General features: G+C 48.3%; 1 protein-coding gene across 2 annotated transcripts in view; it reads left to right on the forward strand.

The window, feature by feature from the left end:
• CFAP74 (cilia and flagella associated protein 74) overlaps positions 1-22440 on the forward strand; it is a 927349-nt gene that overhangs the window by 51123 nt on the left and 853786 nt on the right. For both annotated transcript variants that reach the window (XM_085609345.1, XM_085609347.1), the window contains exon 4: positions 7704-7830. In XM_085609345.1, the coding sequence (XP_085465471.1) occupies positions 7704-7830 (127 nt within the window). The remainder of the gene's footprint in view (positions 1-7703; positions 7831-22440) is intronic.

The following is a 22440-nucleotide window of genomic DNA, read 5'->3' on the forward strand; positions in this document are numbered from 1 at the left end:
AGGTAAATATTTTAGCGTATAGAGAGACTTCTAATAAGCAACAAAAGCTAGCTATAATTTACTTGTAAGAAGGTTTGGATTTGTGTGTTTATTCATGGAGACTAAAACACTACTAGATAAAGACGGATGGTGAAAGTCCAGAGATTTCTAACAAACAGCTTGGAAGCTACTGGTGATTAATGTCCACCCTACAAGTAGCACTCAGAGAGGGTGTCAAACCTGGTACCCCAATCAGAGGATATGTGCTAATTAAAGAAGGCAGCACTGCTCATCCAAACACCCTTAACATGGCAGCCAGCAAATCCAATTGCAGTGTCTCATGATAACATAAAAAAAACACTGTGTCAGTCTGTGGGGTCTGCCCCCTGACCGTCTGTCTCCACTCTCAATCTTAAAGGGTTACAAGAAGGCTATGTTGTATGCCCTTCTCTATAATTCTCATTATGTGTGTGAACAATGGGCACGGAAAGAAGAGTGCCAACAGTAGTGAGAGCAGGAGCCACTGTGAACTCATTAAACTGTGGAACTGCAGGAGCCAGAGTGAAAATGCATGAGTTGGGTGCAAGAACAGCCCAGAAGCTAAGTAGAGCAGGCTCTGGATCCTGAGCTGAGACAATTAAGAGTCTTAAGTACATGCGTCTGTGTGTATGTATGCATGCGTGCATATTTCTATGTGTGTGTATGCTATTTTGTACACCACCCTCAACAGACAGTATTGATCCCTGAAAGCTAAGGACCCACTAAAGTATATGCTGGCCCCGTCATAAGGAGTTCTTCTCTGGCACAGTTTTAGCTATTCATTGAATATTAGTGGCAATGACATGATTGTCATTCATAATATATTTTGGTCTAGTTTTGGCATACTGACAGCCATCATTGACATATTAAAATGCTAAGTGTAGCCATTCCTCAAATATTGGTGACCACCCGTCACATAATAATGGCAATGACACACTTATAGTGGGCATCCTGGCCAATATATTGTCCAGCCTTAGAATACTTAGGATAATGATGCCCATGATGTAATGGTGGGTATTATTGGTATATCAAAGGCATCCACGGTATTATAGTATGCATCCATGTCCTATAATTGTAATTCATGGACATTTGAATCAGAATCTGTCCACGTGATGCATTTGTACATGTGAGCACTTGATGAAGCGGTCAAGACAATTTTTTTGAAAAAAATGAAATAAAAAAACAAAAACTGATATTTTGAAATAAAATAAAAAATTCTATCTGTAAAATTGGGTTTGTTTTCCAAAAATGGAAAGTGGTGCTTAAAAAATATCCGTATTTTCAAGAACTGATGAAGACCGGTAAAAACAAAAGGTTGCATTTCCAAAACCCATTTAAAGCTGTCTGTCGCATGAAATGCTTCGGTCATCACTACCCTCCTTAGGGCGGCGACTAATTAAATGTTAATATATGTGGTCACTCTTTTACAGTGATGAAATCTTCTATTAGCTTGGGAGGAATTTCCTTGAGACAAAGTGGCTCTCAGTATAGAAAAGGTTGGAGACCCCTGTGATAGTCCATAGGAGTTACCACAGGACTTTGCAGGAGAGCTGAAGAAACTAAAGTGTAAAAACATGTGTCTGAGGATGGAGGAGTGATAGCTACATCAAATAAGTAATCCTAGAATATTCCATGTCAGATCACAGAGTATCATTAGAAAATATTTTTTCACATAAAAAGGCTACACATTAATGGATCCATCTCATGTAAAAGTGGTAGAAACAGAGAAGTGAAGGAATTCAGAAAGTCCTCTGTCAGAGGCAGAGGAACACTCTAGTATGTAAGAGGCGGGCCTGAAACTTAAAAACAGGGAGACCTGTTAAGCCGATTGATAAATAGTTGCCTTTAAATGGTGTATTTCTGTGGTCTGAAATATTCTGAAATATATGAAACTGGCCAAGGGCAAGTGCAAAGAACTGATGACTTCACTCTATTGGCTAAAGCAGAAGAGACTATTTCTTCTGCCTACATCTGTGCATTAACCTGAATGCAAAGTTACATTTGTAGAGTTAAAGGGCTACCAGGAAACAAACTTAATAAACAACTTGCTGCTAATTTAGGTGGAATTAGCACAAAAAAGTGCAATCAAGTGAAAGTTGTAGCCAATTGTATGACAGCGTCAGAAATAAAAAACAAAACTGGGTTTCAACTGAGCATTTTTGAAAAATTTGATTTTAAATCATGGTACATGTTTATATAATCAAAGGCCGATGAATGCATTATTATTATGGAATTTATTTAACTTACACTATAGCCTCAGTCTCACAGCATACAGATAGAAGATATCTTGCAGCCTCAGCAAAAAATGATAATTCTTCAGATAAATAAAGGTTTCCACCCTCCCGCCATGAAGAACGCTGCTCTTGCGACACATACATACTCATGATGGGCCGGACAAGAAACAAGTGTGCTCTTTGCACAGCCCTCACATGGGTCCTGGGTGTTGGAGATTTGCTTATTGTTTAGATTGCGGAGTCCTCCAGCGCTTTGTTAATAGTAATACATGCAAGCTTTGAAATAGTCCTAATTTCACACGTTTCAATATATGTAGGACATTCATTATATAACATTGCTTTATGTTCTGAACATGTGAAACAATCTCACGAGAATTGTTTAGGTTTTAAATGTCTATTGCAATATTATTATATGTTTTAGCAGCAAAAGTATTGTAGTAGTTACTAAGAAACAAGTGAACCCATCAGTAGCGGCTGCTCCCAGTAAGCCGCAGTGGGGCGCGGAGGGGGGAGAGGGAGAGGAAGGGGGGTGGTTAAAAACAAAAAAACACTTACCTGCCAGCCTGCCAGCCTCTCCTGCGTCCTCTTCCTGGATTCTTCTCTGAAAAAGGAAGCAGGAAGCACCTGGCTCCCAGCCCCCGATAGCCAATCACGACGCTGCAATGCAGAGTTGTGATTGGTATGATCGCCGTGGATAGGCGCTCAGCCAGAGAATGGGAGGCTGGGTATGTTCTCCATGCAGGCTATAATGCAGTCTACGTGGAGAACATGCAAAGTGGGCATGAATGTTTGGCTGGCCCCAGAGGGCCGGTCAAACATTCATGCACACTTACATAGTGCCCACCACTCCTCCCCCTGCTCTGAGAGCAGAGCAGATTTGCACTCCCACCCCACAAGACACCGCTGCAGGAAAAATAAAATGATAATTACATAGAGTTATCATCATTTTAGTTTTCTTTTTTTCCAACTATGAGAAGCAGTAGGGCGACGCCCCTGGAACCCATGTACCATATGTGAAAAATTAACAACAATGCTCTAGAAAGCAGAATGGCAAAATACAAGCTACTTCCATTCATCAAGAGTACTTGACGGAGACCGGTGATTATTCCAACTAAGTTTTTCATGGGGGATGACTTTTCCCAACAGCATTTAGTACATAGTGAGAAACAATTGATTAAATAGGAGTAAGTGGTAGGACGCGTAATTAAATTGTAGTTTCTGTGACAACCACGGCAAACATGCATCCACATTTGTTGTAGTGTGTTATTTTGTGTTTCTCTATTAATGTATTATTTACAGACAAGGGAACCCATTAGTTGGTCTGGGACCTTGGGTATCAGTATGCTACAAACACAGTGGTCCCTCTCAAGAGCAATGGGAGAGAAGTAATAATTATAGAAATTCAATGAAATCTATGTAATGCTGTCCAGCCGGACAGGAATACTTTTAATCCGCTAAGTAGCGGCGTGTCCAGGATTCCTCCTGGACACGCCGCTACTTAGTGGACTTCATTGAGACCGGAATCCCCTCCGCCCCTACCGGATTAGATTCTGCAATTGACAGAGTAAACCTACTCGCGTTCCCTCGTGGCTACCTGCTAATCCCTTGGTTGACGAGCTGGCCAGCTTGTTCGACTCACCATCCACTGCAGGTCCCACCTACTTGCAATTGGCATTTTCTCAGGCATGTAACCTAATGTCCTGATGATGATCCCGCAATTTTTCTGTATTGGATCGAAACGTCGTCAACTCCTTGACACCTTAACCTAATCATATTTTTCACATCAATGTGCATGGTGTTTCTCTTTAATTTTGCTTGCTGATTGCCGAATTACCTTGCAAGCATTTTAGCTTTGCCTGAGCCTTCCTTTTGTTCGTACCTTGCTTGATGTTTGTGTTCTCACTGTATTGCTTTTGATTAAAAGTATTCCTGTCCGGCTGAACAACATTATATAGATTTAATTGAATGTCTAATTATTACTTCTCTCTCATTGCTCTTGTGAGGGATCACTGTGTTTGTATCTTTATTAATGGAAGCACGCTGTCTGCTTCCCCGGAGCAGCTTTAGCTTGAGGACTTTATTGATTACTGTACAAGTTGATACGTACCAAGTAGAATTAACGGGCCATAAAGGACTGATTGAAGAATCTGTATTACAGTCTTTTTGAAAAGTTGAATTTCTTTTAATTTCATATGTTTTTATTCGAGATTTTATAACAAAACAGGCATTTGATCATCGTACATTTCGTGGAGCTAATGCAATCTTTGTAGTACAGATTAGGTTGCATATGGTTATTGTGAGAAGTTGGCCTGGCATATGCTGGTCACTAGTTCTACTGGCCACCTTGTACCAGTCCAATTCGACTCTTAAGGTGATAGGTTAAAGACAACCTTTAAAGAAAGCTATCCTAGTGGTAGCTGTGGAGAGCAGCCTTCAGGCTAAGTCTTGAAGGAGTGTTAAGCTTATTGTTTTACCATAGATAACCTCTTGAATAACCAAATGAAAGAGTAGTCCACACAGGTATATATATATAAAATATATGTATTTATTCTAGGAATAACCCCACTAGTCTCTTTATGAGGCTAGAGGTGAAGATACAATTCAAACAAGCATTGATAGTTACAATAAATAGCACTGGAATCACAAGGCCCAGGGGGGGATCAAACCATATATCAAATAAGTGGTATAAGAACCACGACAATTCTACAGACAATGCCTAGGGCATTTAGGGTCGCTGGCCCCTTGTGAAACCACCCAAGGTAGTGAGGAAGGGGACCCTCGGGAGACGCGTGCAGTGACTGAAGTTACTGTCGGGATCTCTATTATAGCCTATGGAGAATGTCGCGGTTTGATTTTACAAGTTTAAAAACACTTCTAGCAGGAGTTCAAGTTCAACACATTAGAGTTAAGCTTTTGAAGGGCCCACACCCACGAGAGTACCGAGGTACCACTGTTACCTGTCCCAGGGAAGCCGGGTGCATAGGTCGTTTTCGATGTCGGGTCGCGGGCTGATTTTCAATGGCAAAACGTGAAGAACTGCTGCTAGCCACAAGCGTCGTCGTGAAGAATGAAAATGTAGCTCTTGTAGAGAAGAACCTAAAAGCAGAGGGGACAGAGTCTGGGTCACGGCACAGTGACCAGGGGGCTCAAGAGAAGGAGCCCTTCAATGTCGGGTGCTTCCAGGTCGAAGAGGTGTAGCTTGGATCGTCAGCCACGGAGTCCAGGAGGCTTCAAGGAAGGCCAGCTTCTGGAGGGCGACTGTCCCACGAAGGATGAGGGTCACTGCGGTGTTAGTGTCCGGATTGGATCCACTAAGCCTTGGCAACCGCAACCCACGCAAGAAACACAAAGCAGCTACTGGTGCAGACCCACGAGGTCTGAGCGAGGTCTCCAGCGAGGAGACTGAAGAGCAGGCCTGGAGCAACCAGGGGAACTCTTGGAATCGAAGATTGTCCTCCACCAGGGCCCACAAGTTGAGAGACAAGGTACCGCGGAAGGCAGCAATTTGGCGTGCGTAAAGGTGCACCCACGGGTCGCCGGAGCGGGCTAGGGCGTCGATCTTTGGCACAGATGCTGCTGAGAGGTTGGCTCAATAATGGGCCAAAGCACAACTTCCCCACTCGTTGGGGTCGGGTGCTATGCAAGAGGTGGCCGGTGTCCTGGGGTATTGGGGATCTCGGCACCCACTGGGTCCACGGTGCAGAGCTTTGCCGTGCACACTCACTGGCCTCTGGGATGCTTGGAAACCCACCTCAAGGTAGGAAAGAGTCGTCGATGTCCGAAGGAGCAGCGAGGTTTCAACCGGGTCACTTGCAGTGTTTCAGGTGCCTGCCAAGCAGGGGGTAACTCCTTTACCCCAAGGGAGATTTCTTCAGGTAGCTGTGCGGCAGCAAGTCGAAGGTCAAGACTGTGAAGTTCAAGAATAATCTGAGGCTCTGGAGACCCAGTATTCACCTTTATCCAAAGATTAGGGGAGTGTCCAGATCAGGGTCCATCAATGAGAGGTCAGGCGGGAAAGGGTGGCTACACCCTCTCCCCTTTGTGTGTTTCCCGCCAGGGCAGGGGACAGGGTGCCCCTAAACCGGTTCCAGGCGGTGTATGCAGAATGTAGGCACTGGAGAAGCCTACGTGCAACTCTGAAAGGCATCCTATGGTGCACCCACCCAGTTCCAATCCACATAGTCTGTCTGGGGAAGTGGGAACACCTCCCTGCAACAGGATCTCTATTGTCCAGCTGCCGTGGCTGGAGTTCTGCCCAGCAAAAGGCAGCTAGAGTCGTGTGGGTGGTGGGTAGCATCCATTTTGTACTTGGCATGCACTTTTAAATTGGTGTCTAAATTCTGCCGCTTCTCCCATATCGCCCCTCTAGCAGGGGGGAATCATGCCCTCAGTCCCATGGCTGGATTGGGGGTATGATTCCTACTTGTTTGACACCAAACACGATATGGTTCTGTGTAGTCATTCTCAAGTTATCACGCTATCGTGATATACTTATAATGCAGTTAAGAGTATATGGTATGGCTACACTACAAACAACCCAGTAATGATTTTAGGAAGGTTGCAGAGGGGCCCTACTCAGGTAGGGGTCCCCCCTCACACATATCTCAGCACCCTGCCTTATAGGATTAGCAAGGCCTGCTCTAGGGGTGACCTATGAGGATATATGTGTTGTATTAGGTGGGATACAGGATACCTATATCCCTGTAAGGAGTGCAAGCACCACCTTACCCAGACTACAGTAGTGGTCTGGTGGTGTCATTTGGTATGGCTGTCCCAGGGGTGGCACAATAAGTGCTGCAGCCCCTGGTACGCCTCTGAGGGACCCATGCCCTGGGTACCTAGGGTATCATCTACAAGGGGCTGGTAGGGTGTCCTCAGTATCCAATTGGAATGTACCTAGGGTACTCACATCAGTTTTAGGGTGGAAGCAGATAGGCTGGGGTCCTGGATAGCAGGATCCCAGCCAGACTAGTCAAAAACCATCCAAATACCAGGCAAAAAGTTGGGGGCAACCATATAGTCAGATTCCACCTTCCTACAGTTATACAGTAGTAGTGTGATATCCCTGTCAGACAAAGTCATCTGCGTAGTGGGAAAGAAAATATAGAGAGAAAAAAGATGAGTAAGAGCGGGCAAATTGACATGGGGAGGGAGGAGACTATTTACAGAGGATAATCCGGATCTAGTGTTTGGGGATTATGGTCCCTATAGATCTAGAGAGAGGAATATGCGCATGCTTATGGCAATCTGTAAGGGTTTGCCTATTAGGTATTGGTGTGAAAAGCTGAATGTTCAACAGTGTTAGGCAAAATGAAGGGAAAGCCAAATTTGACCCTATTGGTTGCAGGCCTTTCCTGGTTATGATGGAGACCATTTGGGCTGGTTTTAAGAGAATTGTTAATCTATACTATATGACCTTGTAGACTAACATTTACTATTTGACCGCAATAGATTTCAAGAATGTCTCTGATAAACAGTTTGATGAGGAAGATTTTCAGAACGAGACTGTCCCTGAGACTGAAAAGGAGTCTGAAGCAATCTGTGAAATTGAAGAGGATTCAGAATCTGATTCTACCGGGTGAGTAATGTGTAGGCTGTACACCATTAATGAATATAAGCCACACACCAATATCAAGATGAACATGAACATGTTCATGGGGAACTCCAGCCTAGAAATAAGGAGTGATCTGTTGATATCTTGAGAGAAATATGCCCAGTCAGGAATGTTTGGGCTGTGGGAGTAGAAAGACATCTTAGCCACTGTTTACACACAAACCTGCCTCAGGAACAGAGTGGGCAGGCAGTTCTTCACCACATCAGCTGTATAATTATTTTTTGTGATCTTTAGACTATGTTTTCCTGTATGCTGTATCTCAGAACACCTTTTATGAAGAGAAATGCCTCTGTGCTAAACATTTTGTGCCAATCCTAAACACCCCTTTTTAAAAGTATATCAAAATCAGAAATAACGGGAGGAGCCTAGCGCTTGACCAAGATGGCCGCGTGAGCTTTGAGCTCCCGAGACCCTCGTGCCCTCCGTCGTCTATCCTGTATATAATCCTGTTTGTATGCATGGCATCGTGTAGATGACTTGTCAGGAAGGTGATCGATGCCACCCGAGGTCGAATCGCCCACCGGGAACCGGAGTTATGCATGGCGGAAGATTGAGGCCCATCTCCGAGGGATGCCAGGGGCTCGAGTTGGCAGGATGCCCGACCTCTAATTGAACAACAGCGGCCAGGCGAGGTGTGAACTGCCGGACGGAGGTCCCTATCCTTTTACTTTCACTTTCTCGCCCTTTGTCTGCCCAGCCCAGGGAGTGCTCGCGCCTGCTTTATTATCATTTGGACGCTCTGCATGCCACACTGGCGACCCATCGTAAGACGGAGCACTCCTGCTCTCTCTCGCTGAGAGAGGGCAGTCCTGTTTGACCCGACCTGCTCGAGCCCACCATGTCGGGCAAAGCAGAGGTGGATCGGCCGAAGCCCAAGGCCACCAGGCGGGGAGCCTACACTCAAGCCAATAACATGGACCGCTATGCCCAGCAGAAGGGGTCACCGGGTGCACCGAGCCAGTCCCCGGATACACAGAAGACTGCTTCACCCTTGGCCCCGGAGCTCTCACTGCAGGATGTCATGGGTGCACTTGACGGGCTGCAGACTTCGATTGGGAGACAGTTTGATGCCCTGGCGCACAAAGTGGATACCATCTTGGTGGATGTTAATCTGATCCGCGCGGATTTGGGCAAAACAAATGAACGGGTCAAATCCCTGGACATCAAGACCACGGGCCTCGCCGATGATGTCTCGGACCTGCAGACCGAGGTCCGTAAGTTGCGGACCGAGCATGATCTCGCAGCCCGTCGGCTGGAGGACTTCGAGAGCCGGGCCAGGCGCAACAACGTGCGCATTATCGGGGTCCCGGAGTCCTCGGACGAGCTTTCAGTGGACCTGCTTGTGGAGGACTTGGTGCTCAATCATCTGCAGCCTAAGGGTCTAGGGAAGTTCTTCGCAGTTGAGCGGGCCCATAGAGTGCCTGGTGGGCGGCCCAAGGTGGGAGCCACACCGAGGCCGATCGTCGCCCGGCTCTTTCATTTTCGAGACCGGGACGCTATCCTGCAGGCCTCGAGGGTAACGGGCCCGGTCCCCTTCCAGAACGCGTCGGTGAATTTCTATCCTGACTTCACCCAGCAGGTACAGAGGCAGCGGCAGGGCTTCCTGGGGGTGAAGAGGAGGCTTCGGGAGAGGGATCTGAAATACGCCATGCTCTTCCCTGCCAGACTACGTGTGGTGTTTGAAGACCGAACATTCTTCTTTGAGTCACCTGCCATGGCGGACGAATGGCTGGACGCTCTGCCTCGACGACGCACGGAAGAGGACACTGCCGTAGACGGGGACAGTGGCCGGGATGAACAAGGTTGATGTATTCGGAACCGGACTGACTCGGACTGACTTTAGATAATGACTTGCAGTAAACTCGGAGGTTGTGGGAGGACGAAGGGAGCTCTTTCCTCCCTTAGGGTACTTTTTGTAGATTTTGGGTTTGGTAGGGCGACAGGCACACTGCAAGTTGGGGGGGCTTTGTAAGCTGCAGCAGGGGTGCAGGGTGGGGGGGGTTTCCGGGATTTTGGGGTTGTTGTTGGGAGGTTTGTTTCAGCAAGGCATAGTGATTATTTCCAGGACTGTTCCATGGGGGCTCTTCGGGTGTGGGGTGGGCCTCTTTACGTTTGGGGATGGGGGTAGGGGTTTAAGTGTTATAAGCTGGAATGTGAATGGTTTGGGGGATCGCATTAAGCGTGGGATTGTTTTGCAATTCTTGAAACGGTCATTGTCGCCCTGCTGCAGGAGACGCATCTTATAGGTAATACGTGCTATGCCCTGAATAGGAAGGGTTATAAATTCATAGCTCATTCGGGATTCTCCTCTGGGTCCAGGGGTGTGGGCATCCTAGTCAGAGCCTCGCTACCATTTGAGGTGGACTCCACCATTGTTGATGATAGGGGGAGGTTTGTGGCGGTGGCGGGGCGGTGGGAAGGAAGAACTTTGGTTTTAGTTTCGGTTTATGTCCCGCCGGCCCTGCAGGCCTCCACTTTCACAGATCTGGGTAGGGCCCTGCTGGATCTCCCGGGGGGTATGCTTGTAGTGGGAGGTGATTTCAACGCTGTTGGCTCCGGCCTGCTGGATAGATACCCGCCCAGAGACACGGGGGGGGGCTCAGAAGTGGCTTCCAGACTTTCTAGATACGCTTGGCCTGATAGACTGCTGGAGGCTCCGGCACCCCACACAGAGCCAATACACTTTCCACTCCGGGGCGCATGGTAGCCTTTCTAGGATTGACTACTTACTCACTCTGGCTGCGCATGCCTCATTGGTGTCTGAGGCCAGGCACATGGCGCGTGGCATATCTGACCATTCGCCGGTGTGGGTCAGGCTGGATCTGGGTCGGGAGGGAGGGGGAAGGGTGGCCCCTATCAACCCTTGGTATTTCCGAGACCCCAAGACGCGCAGCGCGCTGGTAAAGACAGTAGATAATTTTTTCAAGGACAATCAGGGATCCGTGGACTCAGCAGTGTCGCTGTGGGAAACATTTAAGACCGTGCTGCGAGGGGAAGCCCTCTCCCTTGTAGTGGCTGCCAAGCGGCGGAGAGATGGCGAGGTTTTGCAGGTTGAGGAGGAGATCGCGGCTTTGGAGGGAGCGCTGGAGGAGGAGGTTACAGAGGCCTCACTGCATGAGCTGTGCTTGAAGCAATCCGAGTATAAGGACCTGGTGACGAATGCCGCTAAGACCCTCGGTAGGGAACAGCAGGGCCGTCTGTATGATGTTGGTGACAAGGCCGGGAAACTCCTGGCTTGGCTGGACAAAAAAGAACGGGTCAATAGAGTAGTGCCGGAGTTGACGGGAGAGGGGGGAGAGGTGATTGTGGAACCTGAGAGGATTGTGCAGTGTTTCTCGGACTATTTCCGTATGGTTTATGCCTCAGTGTCGGACAGGCCGCCCGAGGACTCGCATGACCTCCTGCGTGATATTGCATTGCCCTGTCTCTCTGATATAGATAGGGACGACTTGCCGGTCGACCTGTACAAGCTATTTCCGGATAGGGTTGCCCCTCACCTGCGCGCCATGTTCGTGGAGGCGCGGGGGAGTGGGGCCCTCCCGTTGGATCAGCGACTGGCGACGATTGTGGTTATACACAAAGAGGGCAAACCCCGAGATAAGTGCGCCTCATATAGGCCTATCTCACTCCTTAATGCAGAGCCGAAAATTCTGGCTAAAATCCTGGCGGCCCGTTTGATCAGGGTACTCGGTGACTTGGTCCATCCGGATCAATCCGGATTCATCCCGCACCGTAACACAGCGTTAAATCTTCGGCGCCTACATGGTGTAATCGCCAGGGCGGGCACGCTGCGTGAACCAGCTATTGTGGCGTCTCTCGATGCCACGATGGCCTTCGACACGGTGGAATGGGCTTATTTGTGGGCCGTGTTGACCAAGTTCGGCTTTGGCCACGGTTTTGTGAGCTGGGTGAAGTTGCTGTATGAGGGCCCTCTTGCGAGTGTGGTGGTAAATGGCCGGGCGTCGACTCCGTTTCAGCTTGGGAGGGGTACTCGGCAAGGTTGTCCCCTGTCGCCATTGCTGTTCGCCCTCGCCCTTGAGCCGCTGGCTGCGTGGATACGCTGGCACCCGGATATACGGGGACTTAGATGGTCGCCTGAGCACGAGGACCGTATATCGCTCTATGCTGATGACATCCTGTTGTGTCTTGCCTCACCCAAGAAATCACTTATAGTGGTCTGTGACGTACTCACATCTTTCGGTAGGAACTCGGGTCTCGTTATCAACAGGAGTAAATCGTATTTATATGTTCTTAGTGGCGAGGTTCCACCGATCCCTCGAACTTGTTCGATCCAGGTTGCTCAGCAGGGCTTCGTGTATCTGGGGATCTTTATCTCCATGGATTCTGCCGTGTGATATGAGAGGAACCTGCTCCCCCCCCTAGCGCGCCTGAGGCGGGATGTGGAGGGCTGGCGGAGGCTGCCGCTCTCCCTCGTTGGGCGTGCGGCCCTGTTCAAAATGATGTCTCTTCCCCGGTTCCTCTACGCGCTGCAGAATACTTTGGATTGGGTACCGGCCAACTACTTTCGGGAGGTCGAAGGCCTCCAACGAGCTTTGCTGTGGGACGGGCGGCCGCGAATAGCTATTGCAAAGTTGACGCTCCCATGGTACGACGGGGGTATTGCGCTTCCAGACATCCGACGGTACTATTGGGCCACCCAGCTGAGTGCGATTAATCATGGGTTTTATGGCCCGGCCCTCAGCCCTGGGTATGCCATGGACAGGTGGCTGCTGCGTGGTGGTAACTATTACAGGGCGTTGTATTCGCGGTCCCTGGACTCGTCCCTCACGGGGCCCACTGGTGTGGCGGTGCGGGTGTGGAAGATGGCAACTGACTCGCTGGGCTGGAAGGATAGGCTCACCCTCGCTACCCCGCTGTTTGAATCTGAGAGATTGGGTAGGCTTTGGCACACAAAAGGCTTTGACAAATGGGACTTGATCGGCATCTCCAGGGTCGGAGATGTCCTGATTAAGGGGAGGGTGAAGTCCTTTGAAGAGTTGCAGAAGGAGTATGAACTGGGGCCATCTGAGTTTTTCCGCTATATTCAGGTGCGTCACGCCCTCCGATCAGTCCTCATAGAGGGTGAGAAGGTGCCTGAGTCCTCTCCTTTGGAGGACCGGGTCCTTGATGGTCATATGCCCGAGAGCACGATCTCGCTCATCTATAAGAAACTGATAAACGTCCGGGCGGATATGCTTCTGGGGTTGAGGGACCAGTGGTCTAGGGATGGCCTCGAGTTGGATGACGAGGATTGGCAGTCTGCGGTTTCCTCTCCTAAGGAGGTTGCGATCCCGTCGCGTCTGAGGCTGGTGCAGCTTAAAATACTGCATCGAGTGTACGTGACGGGGCCAAGGTTGGTTCACATGGGATTCTCGGAGGACGGCCTATGCAGGAGGGGATGTGGTATGGTGGGTACTTTCCTGCATATCATTTGGGAATGTGGTGTCATCACGGAATTCTGGCGGAGAGTCCATGCAGTGATGGGGGAGGTGACGGGCATTGCTATGCAGCCAGAAGCGCGGTGTTGTCTCCTGAATGTCTGGGGGCCCACTGTGTAAGGATCTTACCCGGTCAGAGTTCCGCAGGGGCGTCATGCAACACCAAGTCCAAATGTAGAGAAAATCCCAACCTTCCACCTCCCTCTCTGCCTCTATCAAGCCCTAGAGCACAGAGGTGGCGGCGGAAAGGAGGGTAACAAAACAAGGATAGAAGGGGAAACACAGGACTGCGGTCTTCTTCCTTCTGTTGTGTCTTTATGCAACTGTGGTTATGTTCGTGAAACAGTGATCTAACGGCTAGAGGCCCTCCGCTACCTATGGAGATGCACAGGAGATCAGAAGAGGTCAAGCAAAGGCAAGGCAAGTCGTAATCTGCTACTGGAGTGGATGCAGTTCGACCTTGGAGAATCCGGGGGAAAATCTCAGTAGACACAAGGCACCTGGATAGGCTTCTTCGTGTAGATTCCAGACACATCAGCAGGAGAAGTGCACGTAAAGAAGGAGGGGAGAATCTGGCACTCGCTGGAGGTAAGTCTACCACAGGAATAAATGGTAGGACCACAACTGGCCTCGAAGATGGGGGGAGACAGGGCAGAGACACCCGGCCGGCCCGCGGGACAAAATCCGGCAAGGTGGGCGGAGCGCTCTGGTCCCTGTGAGCTCGGATCCCAAAACAGGAAAGTATCCGGAAGGACGGGGCAAAAAGAAATAGAACAGCGGTACCGCAAAATATACAACAGAGCTCTGCTGGCCGAGAAAAAACACTCAGCAATACGTCCGAATAACGGACTGTCCGATTCGCTCTCCAGGAAAGAGGACGGAGAAGCAAGGAAAGATGAGAGTCCAAAACGGACGCCGAAGCGCCCGCGCAACAGGAGCAAACCGGAACCCGGAAGCAGGAACAGGAAGTTCACGGAACAGCCTGGGGCAAACACTAGAACGCGAAGCCCCGAGCCTTCCGAATGGCAGGCTTTTCTACTGGTCTGCCGCCATCGCGCGTGCGCGATAGCCAGACGCTGCAGATGGTTCGTCACCAGAGGAGGAGTGGTCGCGGCAAGCATGACACACTGATCACAATGCGGCGCAGACCCAATGGGTGACTCTGGGCAACATGGTCGCTAAGAGAGATATAGCGCGATTGTGGGGATCCGTGGGCCCCCCCACATTGACCGCGTGGAAAGAAAATATGGACTGGAGTATGCTAAGGGAGAAGACGGTATATTGCGCTAGAGGCCGCCCTCGGAAGTGGCACGCCATCTGGGGGCGGTGGAACCAATACAGGGGGGGAATTTGTCTTGCCCCTGATCTGGATCCCCCCGAGGAACAGCTTTCCTCCTAACCTTCTTTCCAGCTCAGTATGGTTAATGGACTTCTTTGGCCCCTGCTGTCCCCCTTCTTCCTCTTTTCACGGTACTGTAAATGGTAGATGATTGGGGTCCTGCCTCCCCTGGGGGGCTATCACCATGGGCATTCAGTGTTCTTGCCTTGCTGGGGGTTGTTGTGTGTTTTGTGTTTATTTAAAAAATTGAATCTTTGCACTCCTCCTTCACTGTACTGTGGACGCGTCTCTGTTCCTCTTTACCGAAGCTGCCGAACCTCCGGGTTGTCGGCTGAATAGTTGTGTCCAGACTTTTGAAAATAAAGGTTTTAAAAAAAAAAAAAAAATCAGAAATAACACTCATTGAACGAAAACATCTGGGTTGTTTACATCTATATTTTTTTAATTCCTTCATTTTAAAACAAAGATCTCCAAACCCTTGCCCACTGACCCTTGATCCCCCTTTAAAAAAAAAAAGTATTTTAAAAGCAATCTATTTTCTTTTGCTGACATTATTACGCATTTCCTTTACATTAAAGTATTTTTGCAGCAGTAAGGTTTATGTAACTTATAACAGTTTTCCATCATGATTTTCTTTCCTCACCAGTTGGATCAGCTAGTGTGATGAATTTCATTGAGTGTCCTTTGGGAAAACATCAAAGAACGAGGTCCATGCTTTATGAATTACTTGTTTTCATGACAGTTACTCTGTGGATCAGTAATCTAGACTGAGGACAGAGAGAGGAGAATATTTATAGACCAGCCAAGTGTGCTAAAATTTCTCCAAAATATTGACTACACCATATTGACTGCCACTATATTATCACCTAAGTATATATTGGCAGAACATTGGATTAATGTTCTTTACTCCACACATGTACACATTAATATCTCTATTGTTTATTATAACGAGTGAGAGATTGGTCTGAACTGAGATCATCACTGCAACATGATTCATATTTTAAAAACCCAAACTATAAAAATCCCACAATTTAGCTCATAACAACATAAACAAAACAAAGATAAAGACATTTTCAATAGAAACGTAAGAAGCTCTTAAAAAGTTTAAATACACCATAACATATTTGCTCATTTGCAGGAGACATTATAAAAGAAAGGGCTTCACATGCATTAGTTGTATTAGGTTTAATAAAAACAGGGCTTGAAGAATAAATCTGGGTTGGTTTTTTAGAGCCTTACAGACAAATAATACATTATTATGATCCTGAACATAATTTTTGCAAAATGGCCAAATTCATTCCAATGGGTAGATACTTGACCATACACCTGTATTTCCGAATCATGGGAAGCTTTTAAATCTCATTAGCAGGATTACTGTCATGGCCTTATGTTCCAAAGCAGATTGCAAGTAACACTGTATTTTATTGATGTTGTCCTGATCTGCATTTCTGTCATATCTTGGAAATCCGAAGCAATGATTTCTGTCCAAATCAAAACTAACTTGTGACACTATTTTTGAAAACAGCTCTTAGCTGATCAGAGGACCAGTGTAACAGGTTGTTTATAGTCAGGCAAAAAAGTTGAGGTGCTTACGCAATATTTGTGTACAAGGAACTAAGAGAACCCTTCTGCAAAAGTGAATCTTGCCTTAAAAGATCTCAAAGGGAATTCTCTGTGACATAGAACAGTTGGTGGCTCCAATGAATTACTGTGGCTAGAGTCAGCGCATAGGTGCTAGTCAAACCTAACTCCAGACAAAGTGTTTGAACTGGGATAGAGGAGTTTAAGTCACATAACCAACATATGATTTCTCCTCCACTTTATTTAAATATTGCCAAGGTGAATAAAGTATATATTCTATTGTATATAACAATGTGGCCGGTATGGGGGGGACGTGGTCGAATGGCAATGGAGTGAGACCTGGAATCCAGCGCTCCCGACCGACCGACTCCATTCAGCGGCATCCTTCATTGATCCCTAGCCAAATGGACCTCCAAAAAGCACAAACAAGGGTGAATTTGGGGCCCCAGACTGCAGCGCCTCCAAGTTTGCTTTCAAAATGATGGCGGTGCAGAGATGACGAAGCCCAGCCAGCTAAGCTGACTGTAGGGAGTGGCGAGCCGTACGTCAAGGACAGTCTCCCTGGTGGAGCCCCGCGGTCTTGCGGAGGCCAATGCGGTGATTCTGAGGACAGGCTCCAATGTTGAAGGCCTCTGGGGAGATAACATTTGGCCACATGTGGCCTCCTAAGCAGCGCAAGGCCTGGAGTGCTCCCCGTCTCCCCTGGATGGTAAGCTGCAGGTGCTTGGGGCCGCAGGTGAGGCCCTAGTTGATTGACTGCTGTGCTCTTGCAGCGAAGAATCACCCGCCCCCTGGAGAGATGTGGCAGTGACCTGAGGCCCCAAGGCTGATCACAGGGATGATGGGCCCTGAGACCTGGCTAATGTGCGGTATTCTGGAGCGGGCCCCCCGTTGAATAAGTGCTGGGTGGCTGGCGCCGGTCTTTACAAAGGAGAACGGTGAGGGATGAGAGCTAAACTGAGACTACAGACTTAGACGACATGGGGGTGAGGCAAAGAGTCCTAGGGTCTGGAGCATCCTGGTGGTGCTGCTTCCACCGGTTGTACGTGAGAGTGCTTCCTGCTGCGACTATCTAGGGGGGATCCGTTCTACTGTGCACACTGATGTTGATCTGAACTGTTGGGGATCCCCCCTCCATTTGAGGACCCTTGGGCTACTGTTGAACTCCAGGATTGGCCTTCTCTCTGTCACAGGCTGCCATGGGCAAAGCAACCAAAAAGAAAGAAATGGTACCCCAACCGCCGTCTCCACTGTTGGCCAGTGATGCTGAGCAGAGGAATAGGAGAGAGACTGGTCCACCAGGGGCCACAAAAGGGTTTATATTGAATGCCATACTAAGAGCGATAAATGACTCCTGAGAAGCCCTAGAATTAAGAATGGACACAGTTGTAGCAGATATGGGGATTGTTGGAAATGGCCCTTTCTGCAGGACCACCCACCAACACTTTTGCCCTTTTTGCTGAATTCATTATTTTGGGCTTTAGGACTGTGGGCATTTTACCACTGCTAACCAGTGCTAAAGTGCAAGCACTCTCTGCTTAAAACATGGTAAGATCGGCTTATCCACAATTGACATATTTTATTTACTTGTAAGTCCCTAGTAAAGGGGACTACAGGATCCCAAGGCCTTTAAATGAAATGCTACTAGTGGGCTTGCAGCACCGATTGTGCCACCCACTTAAGTAGCCTTTTCAACCTGTCTCTGGCCTGCCACTGCAGGGCCAGTGTGTGCAATTTTAAACTGCCATGTTGACCTGGCAAGTTAAACCACTTGCCAGACCCAAACCTAAATTTTTAATACATATAAGTCACCCCTAAGGTAGGCCCTGGACAGCGCAAGGGCAGAGTGGAGTGTATTGAAAAAGTAGTACATGCACATTTAAGTTTAACATGTCCTTGTAGCGAAAAACTTTTAAATTTGTTTTTCACTACTGCAGGGCTTATCTCTCCTATATGATAACATTGGGATCACCGTATTACATTTTATAAGTGTAATTCCCAATTGGGAAGAGATTTGACCCCTAACGTTGGTGTCTCTGGAATCACAATTTAAAATCACAATTTATGGTGAAGTCGGATTTTAAATTGTAATCCTAATAATGGCACTTTTAGAAAGTTGGCATTTTCTTACTTTAGTCATTTCATGCCTTCTGCCTGTCTCTGAATACACGTCTGGAGTGGGTGACCACTTGGTTTCATGCATTACCTCTAGACAGCCACACAAAAAGGGATCTTAGGTGTGACTTGATAGTCCTTAATGGACCATTAACTGACTTGATGGAGGAGCTGGAGCTGAGCACAGCCTCACTTACACTTGAATAGGTTGTGTCCTGTCCACACACAAAGGGCTGCATATCCTCCTGTAGTGAGTCTGGAGCCCGGGCAGTAAGGGCAGAGACTCTGTGCACTTCAAAGGCCTCTCTTTCAAAGTCTCCCCCTTTTCAGAGGCACAACTGGGTATAAGTACTCAACCTTAGACACCACCAGCTCAGAACACCTCTGGAACTGAAGAAATTCTGTCAGGAAGAAGTACTGCTGTGCAGACGGAGGGACCGCCACTTTGCTGAACTGCTGTGTTGTGTTGACCTGCTTCCTGCTATCCTCTTGGCTGGGAGTGAGAAGAAATGGACCTGCATCACTGCATCTCAGCTCCAAGTAGCTCCAAAGGCTTGTTGGCTTGCCTCCTGTTTTCTGAAGTCTCAGGGATGTCAAAGACTTCTCTCTTCAACCTGCAAACAGCACCTAGGGTCTGTCTGCTGGGAGTCCTGGTCTGCCAAGTGGTGCCAATCCAGTCCTGGGCCCTCGGAAGCCGGTTTAAAGTGCTGCATCTGTGAAAATCCATGCATCGACGAAGGTGTGCCCAATTGGAACTGGTGCATCTCCCTCAACGCCGACGCATCACTGCTGCTGCACTGACCGTGAACCAAGCATAGTCTTGAGGCTTCGATGCATCTTCAACGTTGCTTGGCTGGGCACCGATGCATCGTTTTCAACCAAGCGGTTCTACTTCGACGTATCGCTTTAGGGCTTCTTGCCCTTGACACACCTTCGACGCTGTGCAGCTCAGAACCAATGCATCGCCTCCCTCGAAAGGATCGACAAAGATGTATCGCCTCTGCTGCTCCCTGCATAGTCCTCAATGCATCCATGGTTCTGTATCAGCGGACCAAGGCTGGTCCCTGGATCTGACCAGCACTCCATCGTGCGGCCTGAACCTTTGTATTTGACCCGTTCAAGTGCGACCAGATAGCCCTGGTTGATGCTATTTGTTTCTAAGGACTACAAAACAGTTTATGATTTAAAAATTCTTATCTTGACTTTTCGTATTTTTGTCGTTTTCATCTTGTTTTACTCATAAAATGTTTGTCTAAACTGGTGTGGAGTCTTTTTCTGGTGTTTTCACTGTGATACTGTTTGAAGTGTTGCTCAAATACTTTACACATTGCCTCTTAAGTTAAGTCTGATGTCCCTGTGCCAAGCTACCAGAAGGTGAGTACAGAATAATTTAAAGTGTGTTTCTGACTTAACCTGACTAGGATTGGGATTCCTGCTTGAACAAAATGCATACCTCTGCCAACCAGAAATCCAATTGCTAACATGCATCCTTAGGGCTGACCAAAGGCACCTGCAAGAGCAGGGTACTACAATGGAACTACCCTGGCTGATTTAGCCCCAGAGATGGGGTCCCTGAGGGAGCGCCTTGATTCCATGAAGGTGAAGGGTCAGGATACTAGAGTATAGTGCTGAGGACGCTGAAAAAAGGGCCCGGAGGAACAACATTAGAATAATTGGACTAGCTGAACAGAGGTAGGAGTCTAATATGTTGTTTTTCCTGGACAAATTAGTCCTGGAGGAAATGGTGCCAGAAGTTCCCAGCTGGAACAATTATGAGTGGTGGGACCAGCGGCGACACTGAGCGGAGCAGGAGCGAGAACCCTACTGACAGGAGAGGGGGCATAAGTTAGGGATTCAGACTCGGAGCATTATTCGAGCTCCACGATGAGTTCAGACACTGTACTCCCACAGCTCCCGCCTCAAGCGATGGATGATCTTTCCTGTGATTGTAGGGGGGGGCTCTATCTGATGGCTAAGTGTGATTTCTGTTTGGGAGTTATTAGCTATATAATGCTCCTGGTGCCCTGTGGAAGGGTGTAGCCCCTTGGCTGTCTGTTACTGGGTTCTAAACAGTTCTGGTTGGAGGAGTGGCTGGCCGGGATGAACCCACAGAGATGCACACCCACTAAGAGGTCCACATATGTCCAACATGTGTATGGTTGCTATGGAGTTCTTGGCCTGGGGTCGGCTAATTGAGGTTGTTTTTGTTGCTGGTTGAGCTGTGTCATTTGGAAGCGAATGTGGTGGTCCTGGGTTGGGGAGGATGAGACTGAAGTCGAAAGCAACTCTGCTACTGAGTTGAAGCGAGGGAGGAGTACTGGCTTCCTATGGCTGCCTCCTTGAGTTATAAGTTCCTATCCTGGAATGTCTGAAGGTTGAATAATAGGTCCAAATGTTATAATATTTACTCCTACCTCAAGAGATGGGGGATCCACTTGGCCCTGTTGCAGGAAACACACCTTATGGCTAATGAGGGGTTAGCACTTCACAGGCGCTGGTGGGGATGGACATATTACATCACATGCTCAGCTTTTGCGAGTAGGGTTTTTATATTTGTGCACCCTGGAGTTCCCTTCCTGAAAACCATGGAGCTGCTGGCCACGGTGGGACGGTACTTGGTTGTGATGGGGAGACTAGCTGGCTGGGACCTGGCGATAGTTACCATACATGCCCGAATGTGGACCTGATGAGCTTCCTGGAGGAAAAGTCTTGGGTTCTGGTGCCATACTTGATGAATTCAGTCCTGTTTGGGGGAGATTTTAATTGTGTTGCTGCCCCGAAGTTGGATAGGTCTCATCCGCCATTGGACAATTCACCAGTTATTAGGATGGGTGAGTTTACCGGGTGGCAAACACATTGGGGCCTGGTTGACTCATAGCTCTGCACTAACCTGATGACTTGGGACTATTCCTTCTTCTCGAGCCTCCACAATCTGCACATGTGCCTAGAGAACTTCCTCTGCTCTCCTGAGGTTCACGGGGTAGTACATGCTCTTGAATACCTAACAAGAACCTCTTGGATCATAATCCGGTGCTGTTGCACTTGAACTGGGAAGTGGGGCACCCCTGCATACCTGGGTGGTGCTTGAAAGCTGAGGCCCTGGAGGACCCGGTCTTTCAGCATTCGATTGGAGTAAGCATCAGAGAGTACTTTAAGAACAATAGAGACACAATGTCCACACCACATCTGGAATGGTTCGCCTTCAAAGTAGTAATCTGCGGGAAGTTCATTGCAGAGGCAGTGGGAGTGTGGCATATGTTGCCACCAGGAGGACGTAGTACAACATGTGGAAGGACATGGCCTGGAAACCCAGACTTGCAGCAACCGCTACTTGAAGCCAAGGAACTCCTGGTGGGCCGCATAGAAAAAACTCAGATGTTTTGATTACCAAGCATATACAGTATGGGCACACGCTGAGCATGATATAGCTGGATCCCTGCTGGCTTGGCTGGCCAACATCAATATGAGGGGCTCCATGATTTTAGAGTTGGAGACGACCCATGGAGAGAGGCTATATAGGCAGGACGATATTAATGATAGCTTTTAGGAAAATAAGCCTCTCTGTATACCAATGCTCATGACCGGCCACTGCAGATGCTCTGCGAGAATAGGCTGAAGCCATCTGGGTGACATCACACTACCTGAAATACGTGATGCCCTAAAAGGAATGGCACAAAGGAAAGTATCAGGGACAGATGGCCTCCCAGTCGAGTTCTACGGTGCCTATGCGGAGGCACTGGCACCCAGGTTTCTAGAATTGTACAAAGCAGCACGGAACCTGCGTCAACTGTCGGCTACCACACGAGCGGCATTCGTGATCCCACTGTTGGAACCTGGCTGGCCTCCCCATGACAGGAAGACCTACAACTGCCATTGATGCTTAACGTCGACTATAAAATTCTGAGTCAAGTTTTGGCCGCAATGTTATTGCCCTATAGACTAAGCTAGTACATACAGATGAGGTAGGATTTATTCTGGGCTGCAATTCGGCACTCAACATCTGGCGCCTCCTCACACTGATTGGGAGCAAGAACCTACATTTGACAGACAGCAGTGGTCCCCGCGGTGGACATAGAGAAGGTCTTTGATATTTGGAATGGG

This window comes from Triturus cristatus, chromosome 1_2 (assembly GCF_964204655.1).
Source record: "Triturus cristatus chromosome 1_2, aTriCri1.1, whole genome shotgun sequence".
NCBI lineage: Eukaryota > Metazoa > Chordata > Amphibia > Caudata > Salamandridae > Triturus > Triturus cristatus.